This window comes from Apteryx rowi, unplaced genomic scaffold, assembly GCF_003343035.1.
Source record: "Apteryx rowi isolate R43461 unplaced genomic scaffold, aptRow1 scaffold_40, whole genome shotgun sequence".
Classification (NCBI taxonomy): domain Eukaryota; kingdom Metazoa; phylum Chordata; class Aves; order Apterygiformes; family Apterygidae; genus Apteryx; species Apteryx rowi.
In genome coordinates this window covers 281,843-295,368 of record NW_020450530.1, presented here as the reverse complement: position 1 = coordinate 295,368, position 13,526 = coordinate 281,843, and the positions used below count along the sequence as shown (strand labels likewise).

Below are 13,526 nucleotides of genomic sequence, written 5' to 3'. Positions count from 1 at the left end.
CTAAAAGTGCATAAAGAAGGTACATCACTTTGAAAATATTTTCAACCTAAAAGACATGGAATTACATCCAAGTGATCAAATACATCTGGAAGACCCRTAGAGTACGGTGTTTATGGGTAGGATTTTGCTCATTCCAACAGCTCCTGACATAAATAACTAGAATAAAATGGTAAGACAAAAATGTAAGAACATGCAGATAAAAGTAAACTTGTTGAAAAACAATAAACGTGTCTATGGAAAGTAATCTTACCACTTCATCATTGCAATTGTCTAACTCTTAAAAGGAAAAGAAATATTTTCTTTGTTCTGCAACTAAGGTCTGCCAGAGCCACTATAAACCACCACCATTCATGAAGAAATATCCTTACTATACACCTAATTGTGACATATATATACATACAAAGAGGACTCCGTTTTTTTTCCAAGGGAAGGAAAAAAAAACCAAAAAAACCAGTACCATAAATTCAAATTAACTGCCAATAAAGCCACATCAAATATGAGGCCAAAAGATGCATAAATGTTATTTTATCTCTTTGAAGAAAACATTTATAAAATTTAAATTGTTGGGCTATACCAGTATCCTAAGTGCTCATTGCACCTGAAGAACTATAACTTATCTTTTCCTTTCACAAATATTTTGTAAGGACCACTGTTTTAAACAGGAGAGAGTGTGGTTTTACATATGAGAAACACATTCCTGAACAGACACATCCATGGAAGGGATATTAATTCATTCCAATTTACCTTTTATTATAGTGGCGCTTTGCTTAGGAAATTATGTTTTTTTTAATACTTTCACTTGAAAAAAGAAGACTGAAGAAGTCCTAAATAAATATTCTGATTTAATATATAGAAGCTTAAGCTGGCTGCTCTGCATTGTGCCTTATACCTGATAATAAAAAAATAACCCCAGCATCAGCCATGCATTTCTTCAGTAAGTCCCTCGTAGCCAAGAGACCAAAAGACAGTAAGACCAAACTTTTGGTGGAATGAGGGCATGAAATGTAATAACTTCATTTTCTGAGTAGTTAATTTTGGAGCATATAGGAAGAAAACTGTACTGTTACTTGTCATCCACACATTCACATTGTTGAACACAGGGCAACAACACTGAGAAAAGCTTTGACTTAGATAGTGAGCTTTGCAGACATTAACTGAGGTAGTACTTATATGCAGATAAATAATTACAAGATTCGTGTCTGTCTTTATTTATACTTTCACTCCTCTGAAATTTTAATGAATTAAGTAAAGTATAAAAGAAAGTATAAATAAAATTAAAATTAATAAAATTGCTCTCCCATAGGAAGGGAGAAAAATTCAACTTTGGAAGAAAGAATACTGGAAGTCACCAAAACCCATTATGTTCTGAAGCAACACTGCAAAATTAGCATTGAGAACTTTCATGATTGTCACCTCTTAATTCTAATCAAATATATTTATTTACAAAAAAGATGACAACCAAAAACATACAGTCCGAACAATTAGCATGGATCATGTGACAGAATACATCTTCCAGGAAAGAATCATGGATTTTGTTTGCTTTCTAAAGTAAGCACGACTTCCCAAATCCTTGCAGTAGAAACAGGAAAACTAGAGACTGAATCAGGAAAATGAGACAGGTTTGTGGCCTGATTTTTCATCTGTCTTTTCACTAATATTTTCTGAATAAATAGGAAAGGAGAAAAGAGATTTTGAGCATGCTAGCATGTTGCAAGTACACATCTACTCAAAACTACTATTTAATAAACCATTTGCTTCTCTTTAATATGCACACTTACACCACCTGCTTGTTTAGCAGAATCAGTCGCTGCGTAAGAGTCTAAGCGGAGCACAACGTTAATACGGCTACACAGCTCTTGCAGCTGAGCTGCCTACCATCTTGCTGTAAATACACCCCTCTGGAAACAGAGGAGGTTCCCAATACYGTTCTCTACAATTCAAACACTAATAGGTTATGTCTAGCCACTGACTAGCAGCACTTCTTTGCTTCTGAAGCTTCCAATTCTTTATTATATAATATTTGTGAGTCAGAACAGTGGTATCAGAAATTGAGTTTACTGGTCAAAAACAGCAAACAAAACATTTCCCCTAACAACTCTATCAAGGTCATAGAGAGCATTTGCAATTGCTCATTTTGGCTCAGCAGTAAACTTCATAGTCACCATAACTTTTTAATCATTGTTAGGCATACAAAGCTAATGCAATTACTAAACAATAACTTTCTATAAAAAAATCTACTGAACTCCTTATTTTGATCTTGTGTTTAAGTAAATAACCCCAAAACCTCTAAAAAAAAAAAGTAGGTGTGGGGGGGAATGTCTTTGAACATAAGATATGACACACGAACACAGCTATCAGAACATTTTTCTGATCTTTTCATTATTTAAATAGGCATTCATTTAATCTTTTCCTGGAAAAAATGCACAGCATTTACCAAAAGGCAAGGTAAATATAATTCCCCTTTCCAAAAGGTTTAAATAATTTTGTAAAATCTTTAAAAGATAATTCAAACATCAGGCTCAAACTGGTTTTTCAGCAGGAAAATAAAACAAAACACAACTTTCAATAGTGTTTGGCACCAGCAGCTTATACAAATGAATATTAGAATTTCCAGTATTAATAAGTACCCATACTGTCTAAGATGTAGTATAGAGAACATAAGTATTTAATTTAGAAAGTTGTTAGGTTAAAAAAAAATTGTAAAATTTAAAAAGTTTGCACTGCTCTAAATCAGCTCCCACCTGCTGCACGACTTCAGGGGGAAGTTCTGATTTCCACTGCTTAAGCTGTCGGGATGCAAATGAATGTAGGGCATAGGAAATGGTGCCGTATTCAATCCACAGGGAGAGATTAGAGCTGTCAATCTCTAAGGCTCGCTTGAAGCAATTCAAGACAGGAGTAGAGTGCTTCCAGATGGGGCCATCACTCTTCAGTTCGTTGGAGTTCAACTTGTCTTGAATACGACTTGCTCGAGCCAGAGCCATGCCAGCCCATGAATCAAACCTATGCAAACAAGAACATAAGACATGAACCACTCCCTGCACATCACCTTGAACGACAAAGACGACGCTCATTTCACTATTTTCCAACTTTTTCTTCATTGTATGCTCTTCCAAAACAGATTTCTGCATCTCTTCCTTTCCTCACAGTGAAAAAGACTCTGTACAAATCTAAATCACGCTTACTTTATTAAAAATGGTTTCCTAATAAAGCACTATCCCCAATAATTCTCACATATGAAAAATAAATGAAATCAGGTTTATTGGCCATGCAAAAGGAGTATATTCATATTTCCAATGGCAACATGCCCGCTGATTCCTTTTCTCAGTAGCCACGCTGTCCTGTCCAAACATCCTGCCATCTCTGTAGTCCAGCAGACAGTTATTACGATATTTTACATTGTTGGACTGAACGGTGAATGATCTTTATCATTGTTATTTTCCAACATAAAAATTACACAAACCAAAATACATTCCTAAAAGAAAATTCTGATGAACAATAAAGATGGCTTTCTGAAGAGACAATTAAGTATCCAACCTTGTGTTTATTAGATCTTGACAATACAGTGYGAAGAGTAGTTTCCATATTATGTAATCTCAAATTAACATTTGGGGTCAATGACTCTGGAATTTTTCAATTATACCATGATTCTAACACCAAAGAAATAGTCGTATTCATAATGTTTTCACATTTTCGCTTGCTTATTTCAACTACAAGCCTACCCCTGTGTCAAGTGACCTTAACAGACACATTCCTGAGGAGAACGGAAGGAGACCTGTAATATAGACAACTGAAGAAGCAACATTTGAGATGACTGGGGTAAAAATACTATGCTACCACATAGAGCTTCTTCCGAGCAACAAAATTTCATAGATTAAAGTCAATCTGCACAGCATTGTCATTTACTTATAGGTTTGATGCTTCAAAAAAACCCTATCAATTCATAGAAAAATGTTTTTTGTAATTTATCAGGCTTCAAAGAAAAGTTTTAGTGATCTACTCACAGTTCTCAGGCGAGCAGATTCAATAACATTAAACTATATCTGTAAAATTGCTCTGTGCCTTCACTTTCCCTCTTGTCTCTGCTATGTCCCTGAACTCAGAAATAGTTTGCTTTCTCAAACCATTCAAACTCGGGCTTTTGTCATTAACCCTAATCTATCTATCAACTTCAACGAGAATTAAACTGACAGCTAGTATCTAATATGCAAGCCCTAAATTTAATTAATAATTTTTAAGATTTCTGCAGTTCAGTCTATAAGAGCGTTTCCCAAAACATACTTTATTGTTAAGATGAAAAAAAATTTATTTCGGTGGTATTTCAGTAAGCTGTAAGCTTGCAAGAAAAAAAGCGTTAAGTTTAAAACATCACCTAAATGCTGTGCCTGGGCTTGATTCTGAGTTGTTCTCTAGCAGCAAAATAAATATTAGAAAAGAGTCAACCTAAACAGTTAATCGATTAAGAAGTGATATCTGTGTCCTTTATGCTATCAAACAGTGGCATTTCTTTCACTCCTTGGCATGCATCAACATGCCAAAAACCAAGAACAAAAGATGCAAAAGAGAAAGAATACTGATTCGATCCTTGCACTTCCCAGTTATTCCTGATTATAGTCCCACTTTTCCCCCCCTACTCTTTCATCTTTTTTGGTTTTAAGTTTTAAAACTATCAGATATTTAACACTAGCCTTTTTGTTTGTTTGTTGGTTTGTTTCAAAGATGCCTTTAATTATATAATCTACCTATGGTAATAGATTGCAGACAGGTGTTTTACTCTTGATGTGGAAATAAATCTCTCATTGTGTGCTTTTCAGTAGTGAAGAAGTGAGAATAATGAATAACGTGCAGCAGGATTCAACAGTACTCACCTGTTTGGACAAATACAAATGTCGTGCATGTAAAATTTAATGGCCTTAGATTGTTCTTTATTCTTGAAATGATAGTCTGCCAGAAGATAGTACAACTCAGTCACTACTGGTGGAGAATAGTCTGCACCATCTGGGAGAGATGGGGCCTGAAAAATAAATAAATAGATAGATAAATAAATAAAGGTTAATAAAGGGTACATGTTACAAGAGCTGCACACTTGCTTCTTTCTTGAAGTGAAAATAGCTTTTTTGTCACAAAATATGAAGCTATTGAATATCAAGAGAGTGAAAACATTCCATAGCTTTAGAGAGCACTAACACTAATGAACATCTCATACTAACTCCACATTAATCAGCATTACACCTTGCCATTTCAAGACCAAAAGCTTTGGCAGCATCATTCTTATTTCACTTAAATGCAGTTCTTTGAGGAAATCCAGCATCATAAAGTGAATCATTCCCCAAACCACCTCAAAGTCAACATAAAAATAATGCAATAATAATTTTTCCTCCTTTCAAATTTTTTTTTTTTTTAAACAATTAGTTATACCTTGCTACATGTTCCTTCAATATAGGCAGAGACGGTATCTAAGCTCAGCATAGGCTTGTCTGTTCGAGGAACAATTGTAGCAGTCTTCTTCAAAAGGTTGGCCAGATCGGCAGACACAGTGCTGGTTTTGTAACTATCAAACTCTGGAAGTGTTTTAGGCTTAAAATATTCAAACATAAATAAGGCATCTTCCCATGTTAAATCCACCTGAAGAGGGATGGAGATGAGAGGGAAAAATTATCTCAAATTCCAAAATTCAGAAGTCTACTAAAAATTAGTTTGTTTGGCTTTTTTAGTTAGCACAAAATACATATTACTCTAGCAGGAAACAAATTAAACCTCCCAAGAAAAAAAGAAGTAAAGGCACTGTCAGTATATGCTGCTCATGAATATAACATAACTGCTCACTGATTAAAGATTAAGGCATTGGACTGTAACTTAGTCAATCTCACTGAAAAATTGAGCAAGAATCAATTGCAAGTATCCCAAGGGACACTGAGATCATGGGGAAGAAATGGAAGAAGAGAAAAGCTACACCTGCTCTACAGCTTAAATTTCAAACTCAAGTAAGGCAAATAAATGAAAGGGCTGCCAGACAAAATTCTGAGACTCAAACATTTTTAAAATTCTCTGAAGAAAGGCACTTTCACTTCAATTCATTCCTCATTTTTCCCTTTCATTTTTCTTCTTTTTGAAGAGTAAGTTTTTCACAGCTTTCTTGTCCTGGGCTGAGTTTTTTCTCTTTTTGTTCATTTCATTCCCAAAAGTAAATTCTGYTTCCCTACTGAAAACAGGGAAGTCACAGGTGTACTAAACCCCCCTCCCCCCCAATCTGCCAATGATTTCAGTAAGGACTTTTTAATCCAGAGTTGCCCAAATGTGACATTGTTTCTGGCAGAGGGTACTCTCCTCGTACTTCCCTTTTCCTTAGCTATTTCCATCTTCTTATCTTAATTTCCAAAGAGGTAAGTTTGAGAAAAAATTCACAAATACTCAATGAATTATAACAGTATTTGTGTATTTAAAAAGGCCTGTCAAAAAAGCCAGATAATTGTTTTGACTGAATAAAACTGTCATTCATTTATAATTTTATGACCACTTGCATTTGGTAAATGCAAAAGCATCTGAGGTTTTTAACAAGTCAATTGTGTTTCTGGCAGAGGATTGTTGACCTGCTTTTTTTGTCCCTCTTTTAATACTGCAACCCTCTTCCCATGGCATTCTGCAGTTGTTCTCCCAAACTGAACTAATTCCACGCATCTGCGATAATCAGCTACCAAATATTCATCATCATAGATTTTGCAAAATAAGCTATAGTATAATTTACTTGCATCATTTTTAAAAGTGACATTTTTCACATTCATAAACTGCAAGGTTGGCTGCTAAAGTTCTTCTCTCAAGCTGACTTTTCCTCTCTATTGTTCTCGAGCGCAAAATTCTCTGTTGAAAACAGGAAAGTCATGGCTCATTAAAATCATTTTGTCAATAGTTTCAAAATGGCAGACTGTTGTGAATAAAACTATACTAACATTTCACTTCAAGCATCTGACCCTCTATATCCATAAAGTCTTCCACATTTTTAAGAGCACACTCAAAGTTTATTTTCGACAATATATAAAATAAATCATTTTTGAGAAAAAAAAAACCTGTAATCTTTCTCAAAARTTATCTTAAGATGCATTAAAACCAAACAAGGTTGCATCTTTCATCACTTCAGGATACTTCACTGACATTAAACAATACATATCTTACCTGCTGTACAGAATGTTCTTCCAGGTACCTTGCTTTGCTTTTTTTGCTAGGGAAACCATATAAACAATAAAAACACTGTTCCAAGGCGGTTTCCAGCTCCTCTTTGTATGGATGAGTATCTTCAGAAGTAGATGCTGCAAGTTCTTTTTGTAGTACTTGAACCTAGAACATCACAAATATCAACGAACAAATCATCTGAGATCTGAAACTTGCATTAACTTACCTAGTTGTCTAGAGGTAGATGATGAGAACAGCATAAGAATCTGTACATATTTTTTCTTAATATAACCAGATATTTACCATATTTCTGTAAACTAATCATCTCACACAAATCATTTCAGTGACACTGTAGCTGCAACAAAATGCTTTTATTTTTTTCTGTTAATTCATGAATTCTGTTAATTCATGAATTCTGTCTTTAATCAATGAGATTAGATATCAACTTAATGTTTCAGACTTCAGGTCATTCAAAATTACCCACATTTCCTTTTCCACTGCACACCAAGTTGCTTCTGTGAATGTTAGCACTAGTTTGGCAACCCAGTGAATATGCAAAGCTATCACAAAAGAAAAGGTACAGAAGACATCTGCTCTAATATGCAAATATCAATTTCCTATGCATGGTGAAAGGGGAATGGAGAGGACGTCACTGAAAAACAAGGGATCGCTAATGAAAATCAGGCTAAAAGAGATACAGAATTGCACAGTATGAATAATATTATACAAATGGCTATGCATGAAGGAAAGTAGCTTAATTAATCCAAAATGACTAAACACTGCTGAAAGTTATTATTTTCAACTTCAATATTACAAGCAAAAGTACCCATCATTTGCATATTTTTGGAAGATGTTCTTACTCTAAAATATTGATTGGGGGGGAAAAAAAACTGCAACAGAATGCCAAAAGACATTTCCTTGAAAATTTTCACTAAGATTCCTTAAAAATAAATAACTAAAATAAAAATCCAGGGAGAATCTTGATATTTCAAAGTCAATAGAAACACATTCACCAAAAGTAACTTGGGTAGTGGGATTCTGTACCTTTGTTTCAAAAACAAAACAAAAGCCACACTTAACCACTGAGGTTTAAGAATCAAGTCCACTATGTTCTATTGTGAAACTTAAATTCATAAACATAAGTGGAAATTCAACTCACATCACCTTAAGCATTCAACAGCAATATGATTTTTTTTTTAAAAGACACTCTGGTGTTAGAGAGCACCTGCTTTGTCCGAACAAAACTCATCTGAGGTGGTAGAAAAGCAACGCTGCTATAATCTGCATTTGGGAGACTGAAGGGCAGAGAAAAACACTAAACTCTTCCCTGGGATATCCCTCTAAGTCATAGGAAGCTGTATCCTACCAGGAGAGTTCTATCCACTGCTAAGTAATTTTGCTTTAACATTTTTTCCTCCGATAAAAAGCATGAACTTTCAGTTATTCATTTGAGGAAGATCTGAAGTCTCCAAACTGGCCATACCCATTCCTCAACATGCTGTTTAATTCAGGAGTTTCCACTGCTGAAACTGTGCGGTCATAATTTGAAAATGAAAAACATTCATCCATTTGTGACTTGTATAAGAGACCATCATCATAACTCTTTTAAAGTACTTCAGCTGCCTATCACCACTTATCATTTTTCAGCGTACACTAGGATTGTAAACTCAGTTGTGTGTGCAGACAACACACGCTACAGCAGGCTTCTCGCGGCTGGCTTCCCCAGCACTACACACATCACCACGAGGCAAAATTCTGCCATGCTGCATACGAGCAGCTCAGCCGCAAGTGCTGGAAAATAATTGTAAGATATTCTCTTGTGCTTAAACATTTGTGCTAAGAACAAGATACCATTTTTAAGAGCCAAAAACCTGAAAAATAAAATAAGGGTAGAAAAAAGACAATTCTTAGAAGGCACTGCAATGAAATTTTGAGTCACAGCAATCACACATGAGTCACAGCAGTCACCTTATTTCCACAGCTTTTCCTGAATCTGTGAACAGGTTTGAAATTTAAGAAACGCAAAGTGTAGGAAAGTATGTTGAAAGGAAGATGTAAACATCACTGAATACAGCAACAAAAGCATGGTACTGCTGCAAACAAAATCACTTCTAACACCAGTGACAGAATTATTACTTGAACAGTGTTCAAAATAACCTCCTGTGTTCCTGCTCAGCCTTTGAATTCCTAGCGATAACCCACAACCGTGTTTAATAATTTAGACTCTGACTATTGCTAAAGGAGTTGACTATGCACTAACATCTTCCATTAACACCAATTCTTCAGCCACAATCAATGCAATGTATTCAAGCAGACAGTTGACCTATACAAGGCGATCATTTCTGACTGTCTATGAAACACACCAGTGTGTAGCATACTTGAAGCCCTCTTTCTCTTTAAATACTTTATCTCATTTTATTTTTCCCTTTCCTCTCCCTTCCAGCACCCTTTTGTCTCTGAAAACTACTTGTGATAAATAATACCAAATTATATTTCAGTTTAGGAAGTGGGCAATTCTAAGACTGAAAATCAAAGATTTCTTTCAAAGTGCGCAATAACATTTGCAATGATCTAACTGTAAATATATTCAGCTCTTAGTTATCTGTAGCTTATCCAGGTCCACGGGGCACATATCAGATTCACCAGGCTGTGGGTACAGGCACACCATACGGACACAATTTAGGTTCAGCACTGAGCAGCACTGCTCATAAGATGCTTCGACACTACATCGAGAGTAAACTTGAGACTGGAAATAGCTTATCTATTTTCATGAAGCGCAGCGCCTGAGCTAATAAGCCCTCTGGACCCAAGGCAGAGCCATGCAAAGGCACCTCAGGTGTATCAGCATTATGCTCCCAGTACTTGGGAGACTGAGAAGAGCAGAGGGAATCTAACAGTTCACACTGCAGCAGCTTCAGCTCCGACTCTGTTCATTAGCTCCAGCCCTGCCAGAGAGAGATGACTGCCGCAGAAGCCCTCAGGCGCTCCACACCATCCTTCCTGGCTGTCTAAATTACTGGCTGGACACACTGCTGCTCAAATGCGGAGGGAGATGGGCTCTGGCACTGAGCTGTGGCTAATAAGCTCCAGGGAGTGCTGAGAAGCAAAATGAAGATTCCTGAGTAGCTCTGTGCAGAACTAATTCTGATTTTCTCTTAGATGATGGTAATAAACCTCAATGAAGTCAAGCTGAATCTCTGAAGTGCCACTGAAATATCCCTGTAGAGCACTGCTCAGTGAATGCCGCAGTACTGCACTGTCTGGCTTTTGCCCACAGTCAGGGTATCCCACACTCCCACTGCTCTGGAGAGCGGAAAGCTGACGGTAATTCAGTTTTCCGAGCCAAGCCAAGCGTGAGGAAACAGCAACACACCTACCAATATTCTGCTTCAACCACAGGACTTTTCTTCTCTGGTGTAATAATTAAATCTCAAGGAATAATCGTAAAAAGGCCAACAGTGAGCGGTAACATCCCTTCATCTAATAATGCCACAGCCCTACTGCCCAGGCAGCGTTTCCCCAGGGCCTTAGACCTGCAACGCACCCGCTGAGCAACGGAGCAAAGAGCAGGCTGCGGGCACGCAGCGAGGGAGCACCGAGGCGCACGCAGACCTGCCTGCTCCCCACCAACCGACAACCAAGTAACTCTTGATTCCCATTTTTATTCGGTAGACCAGCTCTATATGCATATTCAAAGCTATATTTAGTCAATAACGTGAAAACAATAACGTTACTACTTTTTTTAGTCTGCAGTTTGGAATCAACACCGATATAATCAAATAAGTCAAATTTATCAACAGCAGAACAGCCAAATCCACCACAGCTTGCAGATCAATCCGGGTAACACTGCATAGTCTGCAAGGGACCAAGAGCAATCCAGCTGGATAAATGAGGGTAGACTATGGCCTACAAGTCTTTAATCCCATGATTTGGGAGAAACAAAGAACCAAGTTTAAACTCTAAGATTCAAAAATGAATCTTTTTACTGTTAAATAGTATTTACCTGTACCAAAATATGTGTAAAGTTTACATCACAGAACTGAATTTGTCAAGTGTTAAGTGAGCAACTGTAATTTAGTAAAAACTTATTCAGAATCAGTGAGACAACATAAATATGGAACCCCACTGAGTTATTTTACCATTTTTCAGGCCTCAACAGCAATTTCTGAGAAGTAACACTACATTTTTTTCCAGCTTGCGAACAATCTAGAGTACTATCAGGCTGCTTGCTGTTCTTTCTTCTCTTTCCCAGGAACAAAATAAAATACAAGTGCAAAAAGCAAAACAGAAGGAAAAAAAAACATAAGAAAACTATTCCTCTTCTCACTGAGATAACGCCACAGAAGTAACAGGAATTATGACAGGAAAGAATCTGTTCAAGTTTATTTTCAATTTAATACCAATGCCCAAGAGTACAACATTTTTATTACCTGCCAGATTTCAGAGAATTGTCTTCCACATAGACAGCAAGATGGCAATTTAACTTTTTTTTTTTTTTAAATATTATTCACACACTTAGGTAGTCTTATTTTAATCACATTCACTATTCTTTCTTAATTTCTTTAATATAGGGGTATGCACAATTAAGACTCTTTTGAATACTATTTTGATTACTGGAAACAAATGAGTACAATTCTTGATTTTTTAGCTTTTCTGAGAAGAAATCAGACTTCAACTTATTTCTAAAAGATAAGACTACATCCACATTCTTCCATTTAAATGTCATTAATTTGGTTTCAGTCTGTGATGACAGAAAAATGTACTTAAAATTTTTAATTATACAATAGGCTAATTTAAAACTTCAAATTTCATCAGAGAGCAAGTATTTTTGAAAAAAACAAAAAACAACACACAAAAGACCCACCACACTCCATGTACTGAGTTGCTCTGCTTTGCTGCCAGCTATTCAAATCCCTACAACCAACTACCCACATCTCTATTACATCCATTTTTATATTTAACATCTTTGATAACATGTAGAAGACATGCCAGGGATAATCATTCTGCCCCTTTCAGCACAAACACGATCTCCACCCAAATTTCTTTCTGTACCTTTAACTAACTACATTTATATTCTTGAGAAGAATAAAACAAGACCAAAACCTAGGAAAAAAACTTGCAATGAATAAAACAAGCTATGCGATGCTTTACAAAAGCTTTGAAAATAATTTTTTCTATATTTTTCTCTCATATGAATGATTAGATTATCCTTCAAAGCACAAGATTGTTATCTTCAGCAGCTTCTTAATATTGCATATCTTCAAAAGTTCTATTCATTATAATAAATTCATTATGAACTCAGCATTGTTTAACAGGAAATATCTAGACTGGTTATATTGCACTAAGTATTTCTATTCCCTTTCCTCCTCAGTCGTTACTTCAAATCCTCTTTATCTTTCCATCATTGGACTAGGGAAAAAAGAAAAGTAGACCTGAACATAATTGAGACTGATTAACAGGACACAGGAAGAAACAAGAGTTTGCACTGTCCTGTCATGTCTGTCTCATCTGTGCATAAGTGAGTAGAATTTAGTTTTTAATGTCATCGATTATGAGCGTTAAATTCTCTTAACTGCAAAACCCTTATCAAACATTCGAACTCTGAGGAAGGTATAGCATGGTACATATGAGAAAACTGGCCTCTCAGGAGAAAGCACTGTGACAACAAAACCGACAATCACTTTAACGGCATTCTTCCACACACAATACTTGGCATCCATTTCTGAGGAATTAACTTGCTCGTTCTCTGTGCTATGGTTTGATTACTTTCTGGCATTACACTCCTTGAGGGCAATCAGGGCTACCCCCTCCTGGAGCAAGCTCTGTTAAGCCCACCTGCCTTCCTCCTGTCTGCATGACTGACGTGAGCACCCGCTAGACTGCRCCGCTGACATGGCGCATGTCTTTTGCCCAAAGTTCGCCATTTCCTTCCTGCCTAGCTCATTTCCTGCTCAGGGGATAGCAGTCGTCACTGCTGGAAGACTGGAGCGGGAAGCATGCTCCATGCACACAGGCACCTCACCTTCCACCACGACATTTGAGAAGCAAGCAGGAAAAATGGATCTTTTGTTCTGTTTCTTATTTTTCCTGACAATGTTCATGCTCCCTCTCTCTCTCCAGCTAGTAGGATCGGGGTGAGTGTTTACCTTCCTCAAAGAAAAAACAAGACCTTAGAGGACAGCTGAGAATTAGCGTTGTTACCGAGTAAAGTGTTATCTGAATATATAAAATAAAATTTGGAATTTAAATCAAAACAAGCTGTTTCTGCAAAGAGGGCGGGGTCTTGCTGACCAGCCAGACACAGCAGAAGGAGACAAAACTGGATATAGATTCTGTATTCAGGTATTCCCACTCACAGG

The 13,526-nt window shown here is 36.6% G+C and overlaps 1 protein-coding gene across 10 annotated transcripts in view; it reads right to left on the bottom strand.

The window, feature by feature from the left end:
- CABIN1 (calcineurin binding protein 1) overlaps window positions 1-13,526 on the bottom strand; it is a 129,497-nt gene that overhangs the window by 94,219 nt on the left and 21,752 nt on the right. For all 10 annotated transcript variants that reach the window (XM_026075242.1, XM_026075248.1, XM_026075245.1 and 7 more), the window contains 4 exons: window positions 7,171-7,332; window positions 5,419-5,625; window positions 4,869-5,014; window positions 2,742-3,003 (listed from right to left, as the gene is read on the bottom strand). In XM_026075242.1, the coding sequence (XP_025931027.1) occupies window positions 2,742-3,003; window positions 4,869-5,014; window positions 5,419-5,625; window positions 7,171-7,332 (777 nt within the window). The remainder of the gene's footprint in view (window positions 1-2,741; window positions 3,004-4,868; window positions 5,015-5,418; window positions 5,626-7,170; window positions 7,333-13,526) is intronic.